This window comes from Ascaphus truei, chromosome 6, assembly GCF_040206685.1.
Source record: "Ascaphus truei isolate aAscTru1 chromosome 6, aAscTru1.hap1, whole genome shotgun sequence".
Classification (NCBI taxonomy): Eukaryota; Metazoa; Chordata; class Amphibia; order Anura; family Ascaphidae; genus Ascaphus; species Ascaphus truei.
Genome location: NC_134488.1, coordinates 62,753,822 through 62,772,238, shown reverse-complemented (window position 1 = coordinate 62,772,238; position 18,417 = coordinate 62,753,822). Strand labels below are relative to the sequence as shown.

The 18,417-nt window shown below is 46.4% G+C and overlaps 1 protein-coding gene across 2 annotated transcripts in view; it reads left to right on the top strand.

Moving 5' to 3' along the window:
- The window catches only part of LOC142497147 (protein argonaute-1), a 50,899-nt gene extending 32,651 nt beyond the window's left edge, over positions 1 to 18,248 (top strand). The window contains exons 16-20 of one of the 2 annotated variants that reach the window (XR_012802186.1): positions 3,994 to 4,128; positions 5,521 to 5,622; positions 6,870 to 7,069; positions 8,006 to 8,686; positions 16,422 to 18,248. Coding sequence is in view for 1 of the 2 variants with exons in the window: in XM_075604570.1 (XP_075460685.1) it covers positions 3,994 to 4,128; positions 5,521 to 5,622; positions 6,870 to 7,069; positions 8,006 to 8,114 (546 nt within the window). In the remaining variant the exon portion in view is untranslated. Of the gene's footprint in view, positions 1 to 3,993; positions 4,129 to 5,520; positions 5,623 to 6,869; positions 7,070 to 8,005; positions 12,454 to 16,421 lie in introns of those variants that run through there. The other variant, XM_075604570.1, reaches the window with a different exon arrangement.
- Positions 18,249 to 18,417: the final 169 nt, after the last annotated feature.

Below are 18,417 nucleotides of genomic sequence, written 5' to 3'. Positions count from 1 at the left end.
GAGAGAGACTGCTGCCACAGGTAATGTGAGAGAGAGAGACTGCTGCCACAGGTAATGTGAGAGAGAGAGACTGCTGCCACAGGTAATGTGAGAGAGACTGCTGCCACAGGTAATGTGAGAGAGACTGCTGCCACAGGTAATGTGAGAGAGACTGCTGCCACAGGTAATGTGAGAGAGAGAGACTGCTGCCACAGGTAATGTGAGAGAGAGAGACTGCTGCCACAGGTAATGTGAGAGAGACTGCTGCCACAGGTAATGTGAGAGAGACTGCTGCCACAGGTAATGTGAGAGAGACAGCTGCCACAGGTAATGTGAGAGAGAGAGACTGCTGCCACAGGTAATGTGAGAGTGACTGCTGCCACAGGTAATGTGAGTGAGAGACAGCTACCACAGGTAATGTGAGAGAGAGAGACTGCTACCACAGGTAATGAAAGAGAGACTGCTACCCCAGGTAATGTGAGCGAGAGACAGCTACCACAGGTAATGTGAGAGAGACTGCTGCCACAGGTAATGTGAGTGATAGACAGCTACCACAGGTAATGTGAGAGAGAGAGACTGCTACCACAGGTAATGAAAGAGAGACTGCTACCCCAGGTAATGTGAGCGAGAGACAGCTACCACAGGTAATGTGAGAGAGACTGCTGCCACAGGTAATGAGGGAGAGAGTCAGCTACCACAGGTAATGAGAGAGAGAGACAGATACCACAGGTAATGTGAGCGAGAGACAGCTACCACAGGTAATGAGGGGGAGAGACTGCTACCACAGGTAATGAGGGGGAGAGACTGCTACCACAGGTAATGAGGGAGAGACTGCTACCACAGGTAATGAGAGAGAGAGAGACTGCTACCACAGGTAATGAGAGAGGCTGCTACCACAGGTAATGAGAGAGAGAGAGACTGCTACCACAGGTAATGTGAGAGAGAGAGACTGCTGCCACAGGTAATGTGAGAGAGACTGCTGCCACAGGTAATGTGAGAGAGACTGCTACCACAGGTAATGTGAGAGAGAGACTGCTACCACAGGTAATGTGAGAGAGACTGCTACCACAGGTAATGTGAGAGAGACTGCTGCCACAGGTAATGTGAGAGAGAGACTGCTACCACAGGTAATGAGAGAGAGAGAGACTGCTACCACAGGTAATGAGAGAGGCTGCTACCACAGGTAATGAGAGAGAGAGAGACTGCTACCACAGGTAATGTGAGAGAGACTGCTGCCACAGGTAATGTGAGAGAGAGAGACTGCTGCCACAGGTAATGTGAGAGAGAGAGACTGCTGCCACAGGTAATGTGAGAGAGACTGCTGCCACAGGTAATGTGAGAGAGACTGCTGCCACAGGTAATGTGAGAGAGACTGCTGCCACAGGTAATGTGAGAGAGACTGCTGCCACAGGTAATGTGAGAGAGACTGCTGCCACAGGTAATGTGAGAGAGACTGCTGCCACAGGTAATGTGAGAGAGAGAGACTGCTGCCACAGGTAATGTGAGAGAGAGAGACTGCTGCCACAGGTAATGTGAGAGAGAGAGACTGCTGCCACAGGTAATGTGAGAGAGAGAGACTGCTGCCACAGGTAATGTGAGAGAGAGAGACTGCTGCCACAGGTAATGTGAGAGAGACTGCTGCCACAGGTAATGTGAGAGAGACTGCTGCCACAGGTAATGTGAGAGAGAGAGACTGCTGCCACAGGTAATGTGAGAGAGAGAGACTGCTGCCACAGGTAATGTGAGAGAGACTGCTGCCACAGGTAATGTGAGAGAGACAGCTGCCACAGGTAATGTGAGAGAGAGAGACTGCTGCCACAGGTAATGTGAGAGTGACTGCTGCCACAGGTAATGTGAGAGAGACTGCTGCCACAGGTAATGTGAGTGAGAGACAGCTACCACAGGTAATGTGAGAGAGAGAGACTGCTACCACAGGTAATGAAAGAGAGACTGCTACCCCAGGTAATGTGAGCGAGAGACAGCTACCACAGGTAATGTGAGAGAGACTGCTGCCACAGGTAATGTGAGTGAGAGACAGCTACCACAGGTAATGTGAGAGAGAGAGACTGCTACCACAGGTAATGAAAGAGAGACTGCTACCCCAGGTAATGTGAGCGAGAGACAGCTACCACAGGTAATGTGAGAGAGACTGCTGCCACAGGTAATGAGGGAGAGAGTCAGCTACCACAGGTAATGAGAGAGAGAGACAGATACCACAGGTAATGTGAGAGGGACAGCTACCACAGGTAATGAGGGGGAGAGACTGCTACCACAGGTAATGAGGGGGAGAGACTGCTACCACAGGTAATGAGGGAGAGACTGCTACCACAGGTAATGAGAGAGAGAGAGACTGCTACCACAGGTAATGAGAGAGGCTGCTACCACAGGTAATGAGAGAGAGAGAGAGACTGCTACCACAGGTAATGTGAGAGAGAGAGACTGCTGCCACAGGTAATGTGAGAGAGACTGCTGCCACAGGTAATGTGAGAGAGACTGCTACCACAGGTAATGTGAGAGAGAGACTGCTACCACAGGTAATGAGAGAGAGACTGCTACCACAGGTAATGTGAGAGAGACTGCTACCACAGGTAATGTGAGAGAGACTGCTGCCACAGGTAATGTGAGAGAGAGACTGCTACCACAGGTAATGAGAGAGAGAGAGACTGCTACCACAGGTAATGAGAGAGGCTGCTACCACAGGTAATGAGAGAGAGAGAGACTGCTACCACAGGTAATGTGAGAGAGAGAGACTGCTGCCACAGGTAATGTGAGAGAGACTGCTGCCACAGGTAATGTGAGAGAGACTGCTACCACAGGTAATGTGAGAGAGAGACTGCTACCACAGGTAATGAGAGAGAGACTGCTACCACAGGTAATGTGAGAGAGACTGCTACCACAGGTAATGTGAGAGAGACTGCTGCCACAGGTAATGTGAGAGAGAGACTGCTACCACAGGTAATGAGAGAGAGAGAGACTGCTACCACAGGTAATGTGAGAGATACTGCTACCACAGGTAATGTGAGCGAGAGACAGCTACCACAGGTAATGTGAGAGAGAGAGACTGCTACCACAGGTAATGAAAGAGAGACTGCTACCACAGGTAATGTGAGCGAGAGACAGCTACCACAGGTAATGTGAGAGAGACTGCTGCCACAGGTAATGAGGGAGAGAGTCAGCTACCACAGGTAATGTGAGAGAGACTGCTGCCACAGGTAATGAGGGGGAGAGACTGCTACCACAGGTAATGAGGGGGAGAGACTGCTACCACAGGTAATGAGGGAGAGACTGCTACCACAGGTAATGAGGGAGAGAGAAACTACTACCACAGGTAATGAGGGAGAGAGAAACTACTACCAGAGGTAATGAGGGAGAGAGAGACTGCTACCACAGGTAATGAGGGAGGGAGAGACTGATACCGCAGGTAATGAGGGAGGGAGAGACTGCTACCACAGGTAATGAGGAACGGAGTGAAAGAGATTGCTACCACAGGTAATGAGGAGGGAAAGAGTGAGAGAGAGACTGCTACCACAGGTAATGAGGAAGGGAGAGAGCGAGAGACTGCTATCAGAGGCAATGAGGAAGGGAGAGAGCGAGAGACTGCTATCAGAGGCAATGAGGAAGGGAGAGAGCGAGAGACTGCTATCAGAGGCAATGTGGTACAGGCACAGCTATCGCAGGTAATGAGAGGGAGGTAGGAATAGCTACTGCAGGTACAGTAGGACAGAAAGAGGAAAAGAAATAGAGAGTGGTGACATCTATCGCAGGTAATGAGTATGTGTGAGGGATGGAGGGAGGGAGGGAGGGAGAAGGGGACAGCTACAGCAGGTAATGAGTATGTGTGAGGGATGGAGGGAGGGAGGGAGAAGGGGACAGCAACAGCAGGTAAGGAGATCAAGTGAGAAATGAGAGTGACGGGGGAGGGGGCAGCTACAGCAGGGATTACGGTTGTATCGGCCTCTTTGGTGGGTTTTATCACAAGCTCTGAGCTGCTGCCTGGTTTTCTGCCCTCCCCAGATTCTGCACTATGAGCTGCTGGCGATCCGGGACGCCTGCATCAAACTGGAGAAGGATTACCAACCTGGCATCACCTATGTCGTTGTGCAGAAGCGTCACCACACGCGGCTCTTCTGCGCTGACCGCAGTGAGCGGGTAAGTGATCCGGGACGGTTACAGGGGGTCATTGTCCTGTGCCGTTCTGTTTAGCAAGTTCTTCCGTATTTTATTATTTGCTGCAAAACATTTATTCCTTTTTTTTTTTTTTTTTAAATATAGTTTACAACGGTTTTTATAATAATCTTTAATCCCTTTTTTTTTTTTAATGCCAGCACTGATGTCATACAAACAGTGTACGGTGTAACTGTCCACATCAAGTGAAATGATGTGCATTGAAGACAGATTGTATACTTAGCAATGCAGTGGAGATTAATAATAACCTTATTTCATATAGCGCTTCTCTCCCAATGGGACGCAAAGCGCTTCACGATTACCGTATAGTGCACGGCAAGCAGCACATCGGAATGTTACACACACAGTCCCTGCCCCATGGAGCTTACAATCTATGTTTGGTGCCTGAGGCACAGGGAGATAAAGTGACTTGCCCAAAGTCACAAACAGCTGACACCGGGAATTGAACCAGGTTCCCCCGATTCAAGCTCAATTTCATTGTTTACAGTCAGTGTCTTTACTCGCTGAGCGGCTCCTTCTCCCTAATACTAAAATACCCTGTGATGTACTGTAATGTGAGAACATTATCTGACAAACGCCTCCTCTCCGCATCTTCAGCATCCGTCTGTTAACAAACCTGAAGCCTTTCAGTAACGTCTTAGCGCTGTTCCGCATGCACATGCCGCCTCTATGGCCGCGCTTATAGTCCCGGCGACGTCGCGTCAAAACAAATGTATTGAATCCATCGCGTGCACCTATAGTAGGATGACGACGGAGCGACGGCTTGGCCGCGATCGCTGGAAGTCAATGAAAATGTATATTTCCGTGATGTCAGCGGCCACGTGAGCGGTTCAGCCAATGAGGGCAAACCGCTCATGGACACGCCCCCATCACCGTCACTGTCTATTGTCTCTAACACTATAAGCAAAAATCGCTGCTGTGACGAATGACGTCGCGTCATCGCCGTAGCAAGGACTATAAGCGCAGCCTTATACTCGCTCTAAAAACCAATGCACATCCATGTTCCCCTTTTCTGTAACTCCCTCAACACACCAGAGGTTGTAAAAGCTCTTTGAGTTAGGGACTCCTTTCTTTCCGTTTGATTTGATGTTTGTCTCTGCTTTGTACCATATATAAGTGTATGCACAGTCTTATCTATATAAATCAATATATACACACACAGACATTCAGGTGTAGCCAGACTCGCTGTCAGGAGCCGTGGCTGAAAAAGCAAAATGACGCGGCGCGGGATACCGCACCAGCCATGACATCACTGTGGCCGGCCGCGGTCACGTTCCCGCACCTTGCCGCGGTGCCGGAGACACTCAGTCAGGCTCCATCTGACCGTAGGTTTTCCCCTCGATGTGTTTTTGACAGATCGGAAAAAGCGGAAACATTCCAGCGGGGACGACGGTCGATACCAACATCACGCACCCGTTTGAGTTTGACTTCTATCTGTGCAGTCATGCGGGCATCCAGGTAACGCAGAGGAAGGAGGCGCACTTACTGGGTACATGGACCCCCAGGAGAGCTGGCGCAGACCGATGCAGTAATGGCGTTCCAGCATACCGGCCACACGGGGATCCTACATGTAGACAATTTCTCAGGGTCAAAAGGGGTCCCCAAAGTATGAAACAACTTATCAGCGTAACTGGTTTCCTTAGATACATTGAATTACCTTTACTGTAACCATGTTACTGATTTGTATGCCGGGGAAAATGTATGTTTTCCTTTTCTTGGGGTCCGACAGTTATTAGGCACTTATGTTTATCTGTTTAATTAAAGCGGAAGTCCAAGCGCTTTTTTTTTCTAATTTAAAAAAAAAACTGTTTACACAGGATTGAAGCAGGGGGGCTGTGCAGCTGAACCCCGTTAATTTCTGCTCCGGGGACCCCAAGCTTCCCAAGATACATACTTACGAAAGGGAGTGGCTCAGCTCGGCTACCAGGGTTCACATTATGGAGGAGTTTCAATTCAAAGCTTCTGTGTCCTGCAGGCCAATAGGAAGCCGTGACGTCACCAGGATCCGCTTCCTATTGGCCCGAGTTACACGGGAGCTTTAAACTTTAAACTCCAGCTAGCTCAGCCGGAGCAGCTACCGGCACCTTCTACAGAGGTAAGTATCTCCGGAAGCAGGGGGTCCCCGCAGCTGAAATGAATGGGGTTCTGCTCCGGAGACCCCACTGCTTCTATCATATATAAACATTATTTTTAAGCGCTCTGAGTGCTCCTTTGATGACTCCCAGGACCTACTTGAAAATGAGTTTGAATGTATGTCTCGTAGTGAAATATTTGATCAATTCAAAAATAAAATTGTCATCCTGATCATTTTACAAACACGGGAAACAAAATGACCCGAAGATTTGAGGATTATCACCAAAAGTTTGAAAACCTCTCTCTTTGTGTTTAATACACTCCAGCTATGGGGGGATACGGCGCCCTGTGAGATTCTCACGCCACGGACGCTGCACACTGCCCGTCTTCTGTCTTCCCCTTGCACAGGACCTCTTGTAAACGGGAGATGTTGAGTAACACACAATTAACCCTTTGTCTGCCAAATGGACCTGCCTTACACTGCCCCCTCTGGCAGCAAAAGTGTTAAAGTGTGGCGTATGGACACATTTTTTGAGGGGCGGATTAACAGCAGTGAGAAACTTTGCTGGTTAAATACCCTTTTAGCCCTAATGCTGTCCCCGCGTGACCACTGCTGTACATTTCCTCCACAGGGCACCAGCCGCCCCTCCCACTACTACGTTCTCTGGGACGACAACCGCTTTACTGCAGACGAGCTGCAGATCCTCACCTACCAGCTGTGCCACACGTACGTGCGCTGCACGCGCTCCGTCTCTATCCCAGCCCCGGCGTACTACGCGCGCCTGGTGGCATTCAGGGCGCGGTACCACTTGGTGGATAAGGAACACGACAGGTCAGTGGGGGGCTCCTGCCGGCGCGTTTCCTTTTCCGCCTCTGAGCCTGCGCTGCACGAGTTGGTTTCATCATAGGTGATAATAATTTGCATGGTTAGATAACGCTCATCTTTTCTAAAGACATTTCACGTCCACGCAGCTTGAATAAACAAAATCTATCTTCACTAGTTGTCCATATAAAAAAATATAGATATTTTCTGCAGTCGTGGAATTATTACGTGTTGTGTGTATGGATTTCTGTCTGTCTGTCTGTCATTTGAGAATTGTAATGTCAAGTAATATTTTTTGTTCATATAATTAGTACCATTATGGTGAATTGGTGTTTTTCATATATTTATTTGACACTTTTTTTTCTTTCACGTGGTAGTAAATATGAAGAATGAATCTTCATATTATTGATAAGCGAGTGATAAAATATGTTGATTTAGGAGTATAAAATACACTGCCAATATTGTAATAGGTGGGCAAGGAAAGAAAATGCTATGCACATATACATACACACACAGTTGGTTACAGAGAAATGGTGTGCAAATTCAGATTTATTCATCCAGCGGTTTCCTTTACCTCTCCAGTGTACAGCTACCACAGCAAGTTTTGGCAATAACCAATACATTTGCGGTTAGGTGAATGCACACAGTTTAATTACATTAGGATATTGGTTATTGCCCTGAAAACCTGGGTGGACCCTACCGATAGATTTGAGGACCACTGATTTAGAATACATATATTGTAGAAGAGCGACGTATTCACCCAACTCTTTGTCCTCGTTCAACTGAACTCCGTGTCTGGCGCTTCTTTTTAACCCCTCTCTGCTTTGTGGGATACACAGCGCAGTTCTTTAGGACTCAAATCCCTGACATGTTTCAGGTTAGGAGTTAATAACCAGGATGACCCTGACCGTTAAGCTGACGAGTATGTTTCCACCTCTCTTGCAGCGGAGAAGGCAGCCACATCTCCGGACAGAGCAACGGAAGAGACCCGCAGGCGCTGGCAAAGGCTGTACAGGTTCACCAGGACACGCTGCGCACCATGTACTTTGCCTGACTGCCCGCCACCTGCCTTCCTGGTGATCACTATCTGTGTTCGACTTGTTTTACCATAACGTACCTCAGTGGCTCAGAGAGCTGTGACGGGCTTATGCCTCACACAAGGGCACCTCAAACTGACATTTGCGGACTCCACGGAGTCCAGTGGGACCAATCTGGAGATCAGAATGGAGACTGGTTTTGTTTATTTTTGCATGTTGTGGAAGCAACCTCCACCCCTGGCTTATCTCAGCAGGCCTCCACCCCTGGCTTATCTCAGCAGGCCTCCACCCCTGGCTTATCTCAGCAGGCCTCCACCCCTGGCTTATCTCAGCAGGCCTCCACCCCTGGCTTATCTCAGCAGGCCTCCACCCCTGGCTTATCTCAGCAGGCCTCCACCCCTGGCTTATCTCAGCAGGCCTCCACCCCTGGCTTATCTCAGCAGGCCTCCCCTGATTGCCACAGCGATTTTATTCCTTCATCGTTGACTTGAAATGCGATACTTGAGACAGAGTAACTGTGATGCGCTGAGCTCCTTTCTGCCATCTCGCTGGAGTTGGACAGAGGAAACCGCGTATTTTAGGGAGAGAGGTAAAGGAAGAGACGAGCAGTTTAGAGCAGGGGTGCGCAAACTCCTGGGGGTGGGATTTTCTAGTGGGTGCGGCGGTTACAGAGGCCCTGCACTCTTCAACAAGGCATTTAAATTAAATGCCGGGGGAGGCGCGAGGCCTCTGTAACTTCTCTTACCTGCTCCCACAACGCGGTGTCAAATGGCACACAACGTCACATAACATCGTGACGTCCCATGATGCCGCCGAAGCCAGATAGCAGGTAAGGAGGGGGGCGTGCGAGCAGGGGCGGAGATCAGAAGGGGGCGCGAAAAGAAAAATGAGCACACCCCTGGTTTAGAGCCTTAAACGAAAGATTCATTTATTTTGTTTTTTCCCCCCTTTTGACGAGGTAACAATTAGGGTGTCGCAGGCTTAGAATACTACATTCTCCCTTGTTGATTCCCCCTCATCACACTTTTCACAAGACGCTCGAGCACTTCGAATATAACTAGCACAATATTACCGTCGACCACCTGGTCATCAAGGGGTTCTAATCCGGTCCTGGTTTTCCCCTGCAATAGAAATGCAGGAACTGGGAACTAGAACATGTATAACCCTTAGAATGATGCGGAGTCAGGAAGGCGAATACTTTGGATATTCAGGGAGGTGAGGCGGGATAGCCCTGCAGAGTGGTCAGTGCATGGGCCATTGCAAAAATAATGTTCACCTTTCCCTTAAAATCCTTTTTGGTGCCATAAGCATTACTTACAATGAGGCAGAGTGGAGCGGGATTACTACGAAGCAATAGGGTGATGCTGTCCTATGATGACTTAACTCATGAGTGCCTTCATGTGTCTGAACAGGTGGCTGCTGCTGTTCCTTACAAATGCATTTGGTTACACGCAGACAAGGTTTGCACAGCGTCATATCCCTGGTTTTAGCGAGTAGCAGGAGAACAGGTTATGCAAAGTGCCTTGGACATTTTCAGCACTGGACGGGGTATGGAATAGGTTCTATCATTCATCTATCATACTGTTTTTAAGCAGAGACACTAGATAAATTACCAGCTCTTCATTCAAATGACCATTTAATTTACTATCCAAGCTTCTCTAAGCGCTTTCTCCATAGCAAAAATACGGGAGTGGAAAAATGGGAGCTGCTTTGTGTTTTTGATAAGGGAGTCCGTTTTTTATCCCCTACCCACTCTACCTGATGAGAAATGCTATGAAGGGTTTGGTGTGTAGCTACTGTATAATAATAATAATAATAATAATTTAAAAAAGTAGCTGGGTTGAAATGAATTCTAGGCTCAGAGTGGGAGAGGCAGGGAGGGCTTTTCACTGAAGTTAGAAGGATAGAAGCCAGTTTAGTGGATAGCCCTTACAGAGACAAGAGACTGTACGGCTGCTACAAGGATAACGTAACTAACGCTGCTGCTTATGGAAAGTTCTTAGTATTATATTCTATGGACAGTCTTTTCTTACTGCTGGGGACCCCATTGTTATAATGAGCCAGTTGAGTGCAAGGCTAATCGCATTCTAAAGCAATTCTCTCTAATGCCAATACAGGAGACTGCATTTACACAAGGGTCGCAGTTTATTAACCAATTTCTTGCCAGAATAGGGTTTGGTGGGCTGCTAAGTAAAGCCCCAGTCCCCCCCCCCCCCATGGGTTTGTTACCTGACCTCGCGCCATGCAGTGCAATACTCCTGCAGTTTTCCGCTTTGGAGAAGTGAGAACATTTCTTCTCTAGTTGTGCTATTTCCTGTGACTGCCCTGATCACTGCAACTTAGGAACTGCCGCTGCATCGCATTGGTTGCTGTGGGTGTCAGAGGAGGCCGGCAACGCGTTGCAGAGGGGTTACACACATTTACCGGTGTGGCAGCCAAGGGGTTGCAGGCCCTTCTGCCAGGGAATGTGTGTTCTCGCATACGCTAGGCGGAGCAGAGCGCCAACCTCGCAGCGTCCGACAACTTTCAGGCGCTGCTGTATTTTACGGCTTGTTACCGTTTTAATCCCCTTCTTTGCCAGGTGGGGCTGGGAGCCCCCATTGTTTGACCCCTTTACACCTAGGGAGCCAAGCTGGAATAAAAATGGGGTCCCAGTTCCAGATGAATCCCCCACCTCTTTTCAAGGGGCTAAAGTGTATGATTGCTTGCATTTGCCATATTCTGCATTACAGGGCAAGCGATGGGGCCAAGCAATCCCACAACTCCATTTATCATGCGGTACCCCAGAATTAGGCTGCATTTGGGTAACGCCGCTTGTCCTTTGCATGCACCCCTTATAATGTGTGGTGTTCTTCACGGGTCGCCTAAGGCTGTAAACCCAAACCATGGTTGATAATTTCCCAGCAGCAGCTTTGTTGTTAAATTGTTATTTCTAAGGTGATGTGCATCATATCAAATTTGTTTTTTTGTTGTAACATGTGTGGTGTGCAGCTCCTGCAGTACAAGGGAAGCAGGCACTATGTCTGAAGCCCTGATTGGCCACACACAGGCATAGTCCCACGGCGTCCCCTGTGACTCACTGAAGCTGCTGTGGGTGGGGAAAACCCATGATTACTCCTGGCAGGCCTGCTCTTACCAGGGTTTATGGCCAGGAAGGTCAGACTGGAAACCAGTCCTGGCTACATTGTCTTTGTATCTTAGTTGGGTATTTATTACAGTACTCTTTTTTTCCTTAAAGCACAGCATGCTGCCAAGAGCTGAGATTTTTGGGGGTGTTTACAAGGTTTCATCACGGTAACATAGTAAGAATCTCCTGCAACTGTTGATCTCTGTTAATTAACAGCAGCTGCTAAAAGACATCTCCTGCTAGAATTACACATGTCTGGTGCTGTTAAGAAGGACAGAGGGGACTGGAACCGGCCAAATTGAAGTGAGCCAATAATAGGACTGGCCAATAAAGCAGCAGTTCATGCTAACGCTGTTGCTCATTTAATGATATTGGTGGATAGACTGCAGCTGAGTTTTAACAGCGGCAATGACAATATGGTCTCTGCCGGTGCTTTATGGCAAGCAGTGTTTCACATGGCTGCAGCTGCCCGGTGCATTCGGCGGGGCTGTAACACACGTTGATGCAAAACAATCTGGAAGGATTTCGGCAATGCCACCTAATTAATGATGGCAATAATTCTCATGGGGCAGTACAGGATGGCGCAGCATGCCCGTTGCGATATGGGACACGCTATTAAATAGGAGCTCAGTCATTTTGAACTGCAGGGCAGAATAATTTATAAACAGTTTTTTAAGGGTTTTTAGCTGTGTGATTAAATGGACAGAGACCCATTTCAAATATGTTATGTTGTCTTGTTAAAACGAGGGGGGAAAGTATTGACGCTCAGTACCTGTCATTACCATCCAAACCGCGGGCACTAACCCATCGCTCCTCGCTTTCCTGGTGAAATACTAGGACACCGGCTTGCACCTCGGCCTTCTCACATTCGATTTTGGGAACAGAAAATACGACCCCGATTTCAGTTAGAAACCACAATATTCACCAAACCTGCAGCCTGCGAGTTGTGATCTGTAGTGGGATGGAAATGAATTTGTGGATCTCGCAAGGGAAGAATCCCTTCATTTTTCTATAAGACAGGACGGCAATAAGAGTGTGTGTTGGGGTAAGGTTTGCGTTGGGTAAAACAGCAGGGAATGAACTTTAATGAAGTGACTTGTGCATAGATGTTGATGTATTTTTACAGGCTTGGGGTGTGGAAATGTTCATCTCTACGCTACAAGTGATACCCTATTGATGCTGGGGGGCTCAACTACAATCCTCAAGCCCTCCTCCCCCCGACAGGTCAGGTTTTCAGGATATCCCTGCTTCAGCACAGGCGGCTCGGTCATAGACTGAGCCACCTGTGCTGAAGCAGGGATATCCTAAAAACCTGACCTGTTTGGGGGGGGGGGGGGGGCTTGAGGACCGGAGTTGAGCACCCTGCCCCATTGAAATGGATATTGCAGTGGCATGCTAGTATCGAAGTAATGGAGATGCAGCCCATATGTATCATGCTGCTACGTTTTAGGATAAGGATTCTCTGTTCGCGCAGTCCTATGTAAGAAAGTCTAGGGGGCTTATTTTATATTCGCCGAAGCAGCCAATCGGGCCGTTTTCAGCTGAAATTCCCGTGGATGTCAATGGGGAATTGTAGCCGAAAACGCCCCGAGCGTAGGTTAATGCCATCTCCGTCCTGCAGGAGGTAATAGACGCAAAGAAAAGTGGTGTGTACCGGTGACGTAAACTCAGATACTTCCCGTCATTAATTAGAAAAAAATAACTTCTTCCCTTACCACTTTTTGAACCTTTTCGCCAAAACCGCTCATCAACGTGAGCGGAGTTTAGTCTGAGCCCAGTCTGAGAAACGCAACATTAGTTAGACTCTCGTTGCATCCTTTTAACGGTGAACGATGCTTGCACCGCTCCCTACATCAGTTTGCAAGGGGAGCACAGTCGAGTCTGCGAGTTTTGACGCTGCCCCCTGTGGAGAGGGAAAGGCATTGCAGCTGCCCCTTCCCTGTTGTGGCAGCATGCCCAGCGTTGCGTGGGTTTGGCACAACCTCTGCCAAGTTGACTCACTCCCTTTTAAATCCTCAGCCGCTCCCTTTACAGCCTTTGTGGGAACAAGTCAGATTCTGGTGGCACACGCCTTGGGGGGGTTAACACCCTGAAAGGGTCACTTGAAAAATAAAGAACAGTGCGCACGTTTCACCCAGGGTGTGTGATGCAAAGAAAGAGCCATCTGAGGAGGAAATAATGTCTCAGACAGGCTAGGTGTTCCGGGCAACACATTCCTCATTGAGTTGGCTTAGTGATAATTAAAGGTAGGCTTATCTGGCTAACTGATTAGGTAAATATCTGACTCCTGGGGAGTGGACTTGTGAAGCAGGTTTAACCCTTTCTGCTTCTTTTTTTTTTTATTTAAAGCGTAGGGTAAAGTCCTTTCTCCTCAACGTAGTATCAAATACAGATAGTACTGCAACTCCTGTGGTGCCTGAATGTTGTTAACATGTACCCATCTATAAACACAGGTCACGTTGGTCACCAGAATGGTAATATTATTATTTTTTTAAATTATTTTTGGACTTATAACCCCTTTTCTGTCAGATGGGCCTAGCAAGGCGTTGGGGAGTGGAATATGCTTTACAGCAGTAGGTGCTTCCAATGCATTGTGTTAGTTTGGGCTGTGCTCCTCTTATATCTCACAAGTGCCTACAGCAGGCCTGCACAAGTCCAGTCCTCGAGGGCCGCAAACAGGCCAGGTTTTAAGGATCTCTCTACTTCAGCACAGCTGGCTCAATTAGTGGCTAGGTATGACTGAGCCACTAATTGAATCGGCTGTGCTGAAGTAGGGAAATCCTGAAAACCTGGCCGGTTTGCGACCCTCGAGGAATGGAGTTGTGCAGGCCTGCACTACAGTGTGGTATAAACTTAGGGCCTCCTCTACCTTCTGAGTGGGGGAGATCTGCAGCTTGGCACGGTCAGGCATAATGTCCACACAGATAACCAGGCAATAAGAAGTCAAGAGAAATGCAGAAGCCGGCTCATTTCTGGACACTGGATGTTCCAGAAAACTATGCATTAAAACCTCTTCCCCTAACAAGATGTTAGAAGTGCACATGGGACCAGTGAATGGCGCCTGGTTTGCCTTACAGCCTTTAGTTAGCCGAGTTTTATAATTAAATTACCACGGTGCGATTAATTGAATAGCTGTTAACGACGGCGATCACGCGTCAGTGGATATATCCCATATAAGAGAGAATTCATATTGCATAACTATAAAATATTTCTCATAGATGTGTATCACACCTCCATTAACATGGAAACTAATGACAGTGCTTTTTGCACCATTACCAAACAGGAAACATTTTTGGAACCCTCCCAAATTCTCATAATTTATGTAGCCATATTTAGTCTGTATAAAATACAGGTTTTACAACGCATATATAATTAGCATTTCTAGTTAATCCCTTCCATGAAATGATTTAATAACTTCCTCGTGTTCTGCTCCTCTTTGGCTTCGCTAAAAGATATAGATAAATTCCCAATCACCACAAACAATAAGGATCCGGCGAAACGCGTCTTGGGATGTGGCGGTGATGTGTCACTCAAGCTCCCAATTCTGTTGCAAGGCATTCTTGAATTCACTGAAGCATTAATGTGTTAAGGTAATTTGCGCCCTTATTTGTATTGCAAGTAACTCTTTGCAGTGCTGCACCTTTCTAGGGCAATAGTAAATAGATTTACAGAAAACATTCACTAGTCACAGTGCAAAAGAAAGTCACAGTGCAAAAGAAAGAAGAAGTGGTGTGCTGTGCACACCTCAATAAAGAAAAGCACAAATGGAAGCCACAAAATAAATTGTTTCATCAGTGCACAGGGAATGCATATGCTAAACCCCACCAAAATTATCCAAATAAAGCAATTCCAGGCACTCTGCAATTGCAAATTTATGCCATTTCACATATTTAAAAACTTTATTTTTTATTTTATTTTTTTTACAAATGTTGCATTGCAAGTAGATGTTAGTTCAAATAACAATAAATCAAAAATGCACTCATCCTCCCATAGTCCCGTGAGTAGCCAGGTAAGGCTTAATAGATGCTGGTTTCAAAAGATGCAGATCAGTAGTCCCGAAAGGTAATGTTTCGGGTCGCCATGACCCTTCTTCAGACACTCTGCAGAGAGAGTTATAAAGATCTGTAGGATAGACTGAGAAGTGTGATTGTGTGAAAACGGCCGTTCATATTAATCTACTCTTATGGTATAAAGGTGGTTGTGGAGCAAAATGAACACAGTCCTTTTTGTCTTGTATCTCTTAGGCGCAGAGTACTTTGATACATTGACCTGAGTTTGCTGTGTGCGCGTCAGCTTATGATTTGTGGAATGTCCATTGCAAAGTTGCATGGCGCACGTATTCTGTTGAGACGTATTCGATTCTGTAGCCCTGCACCATGTTATCGACCCCCTGTTGCTGCATGACAAACTCCACCAGCTTTCACATAACGTCAACCTACTTGATTAACAATCGGTGTTCAATGTAAGAAACTTGATTTACACGTTCCTTAAATTTGACGCAGTCAAGAGGTGAAAGTGATGCAGCGGGTCAGGGTAAAGATTTGCGTTCCATACCACGCAGCCTCCATACTACTGTATGTCATGCTGCGTCTCCCGCTTCCCGCTGGAGATGGGAACATTTCATGTTTCTGGGTGTTGAGCCTTGTTTATTTTAGCATTCTGAACCTGTAAAGTACATTTAATCCCCATGGTGTTTGTGGGGCCTGCAGTGCAGTGTGAAATACCTGAATTAAGTAAAGCTCACCTTGATTGTCTTCCTCCCTGATTTGTTGGTCCCTTGGACACTGGGGTGATTACCAACATAGTCAGGCCCCAACCTCCAGGACTGTTATGACGTGCCACAGATTTGGATCTCGGGGGCCATTAGGCAAAGCGCTCTGATGCCTGTGATGGAAGTCAGGGATTTTAAATGGCCTGCGATGTATCATTAATGTGGCATTCAAACTTCAAAGGGGCAACAGATTTGCACTTAACTCACCAGCCAAATCACAGGAGTAGAACCTAGTTATCATAGTATCTGTAAATAATAGGACACCTCCACATATATTTGAGGTACGCATGACCCTATGACAGTCATTTTTTTAAAAAATCAATAGGAAGAAATGATACGTGTTATTTTTTGTTGAATGTAGATGTTTATATTTTCCTACCCTTAAAAAGCACCTTGTTTGTGATAATTGTATCTATATTTACTTAGGTTTAGAACAGAAATGGCTGCCTACATTGGTTGTGCTAATTCCCGGCACTATAGGGCACTCCTGAAAGTGACTTCCTATTGCTGCGATGTTGATGCTGGCAGCTGTCCCTTGGGATCATACTGTACATGAAATGGAGCAAATTCCCTGCTCAACAAGCGGCAATGGACAATTTTATGGGACACAGACTGTTTTAAAGTAAAAACACAGTTCATCTATCTGAACACGAACACTGCGAGAAAGGTGTAAGTGCTGGAATTGCCCTAGTAGTGCTGCTTTGAGAAAGATTGTGTCATTGTTGTGGAGGGATATGGCATAATGTGAACGTATTTTTCAGCTCTCTGCTGGCGGGAGGGTCTCTGCATTGTAGGCACTTTCAGCAGCAAAAGGGTTTTTATGTATCCCTGATGTTTCCTTTATAAGTGCAGTCCCACATAGGACCGAATGGAATGGATGACAGTGACATGTTCAGATGTTGTAATTGAAGTGATTGATGGCTTTACAAAAAATCAACTATTTAAAAAAAAAAGGATGCAAACTATTCATTTCAACATGGACTCAGAAAAGGGGGGAGTGGGTGATTTTTAATCGTACTCCACCACATTGATGAGGTAATCTGAATAAATGTGCGTTCCAAGTTGAATGCATACCTTTTTTGAACTGCGTTCATTTCAGCTCCGGGGACTCATTGTTTCCAGAAATACCTCCGGTATCTTCTGGTTGTTTAAATACCCGTGTGATGCAGGAAAATAGGAAGCTGAGACAGGTTACATTATGGATTCCTATTGGCCCACTTAATACGGGAGATTTAAACCTCCATTTTGTTTCCCCTGATGGGGAGGAATTGCCAGTACCTTTTGCAGTAAGTATCTCGGGAAGCAGGGGGTGCACTGGAGCTGAAATGAACATGATTCTGCTCTGTAGGCCCTTGCTTCCCACTAATGTTAACAATAGGGGGGGTAAAAAAAAGTTCTGTGGGGTGCTCTGCTCTTTTAATGCACCCCCCTGTGAATATGTCATATAACCAAGTACAAAGACAAGGAGGAACAGGGAGAAGACTGATAAGGGCGCCCTGAACTTTACATTACTGTGTATACAAACATTGCCAGAAAAACAGTACGGGGCATATTTACTAATCCATCCTACAAGTCTGTAAGGTGTCCAGCGCCAGAAGCTGTATTAGTAAATATGTCTGATTTTGTATTTATGATCAGCTAGTTTTAACCTATTAAACATATCTGTTGCGTTTGGCCCTATGCGAGACGGCGCTCCTGGGCACGGCATTGTGCTTGGGTTTACCTGGGGAAATGCGCTTGGAGAAGTTGGCACAGCAATAAGCACATCTCTTTGATGCGATTAGCACTTCAAACTATAGGGTTAAACTTGCAAAAAAAAAAAAAAAAAAAAAACCTTTTATACCTCCGGACAGCAACAGGCGATGGGCTCAATGTCATTTACACGCGCACACACCCAGCTACCTTGGTAGTTCACCCGTTACCTTCGCTTGTTATGTGTCTAGCTGTACAAGTGCTGTATTATTTTGAATAAAAAAATGTCAAAAAAAGTTTATAATGCCGGCGGTTGTGCCGAAACGGAATCGCATCAGCAGCACAGAGACGACGTGGTTTTTATTTTATATATATATCAAAATAATTGGCTTATATTTTAAAGCTGATGAACTTTTCTTTTTGTATCGTTACCACAATACAGATTGATATAGAAATTCTGTGATTTTTGGATGGACAAAAAAATAAATAAGGCTGCTTGTACACCATTTGCAAACTATTTATAAGAATGGTATGAATTAAAACCAACACTGTATTGATATATATCTTTGTCATTGATTTTATACTATAGTACAGAGTAGCAGTGGTCTGGGTTGAAAAGTGAAGGCTCGTTGCATGCTGTGATAGCCATGAACTTTTGAGAAAGTTTGACCAAGTTTTGTATATATATATATGTATATATATATATATATACCGCAGAATAAATATCTAT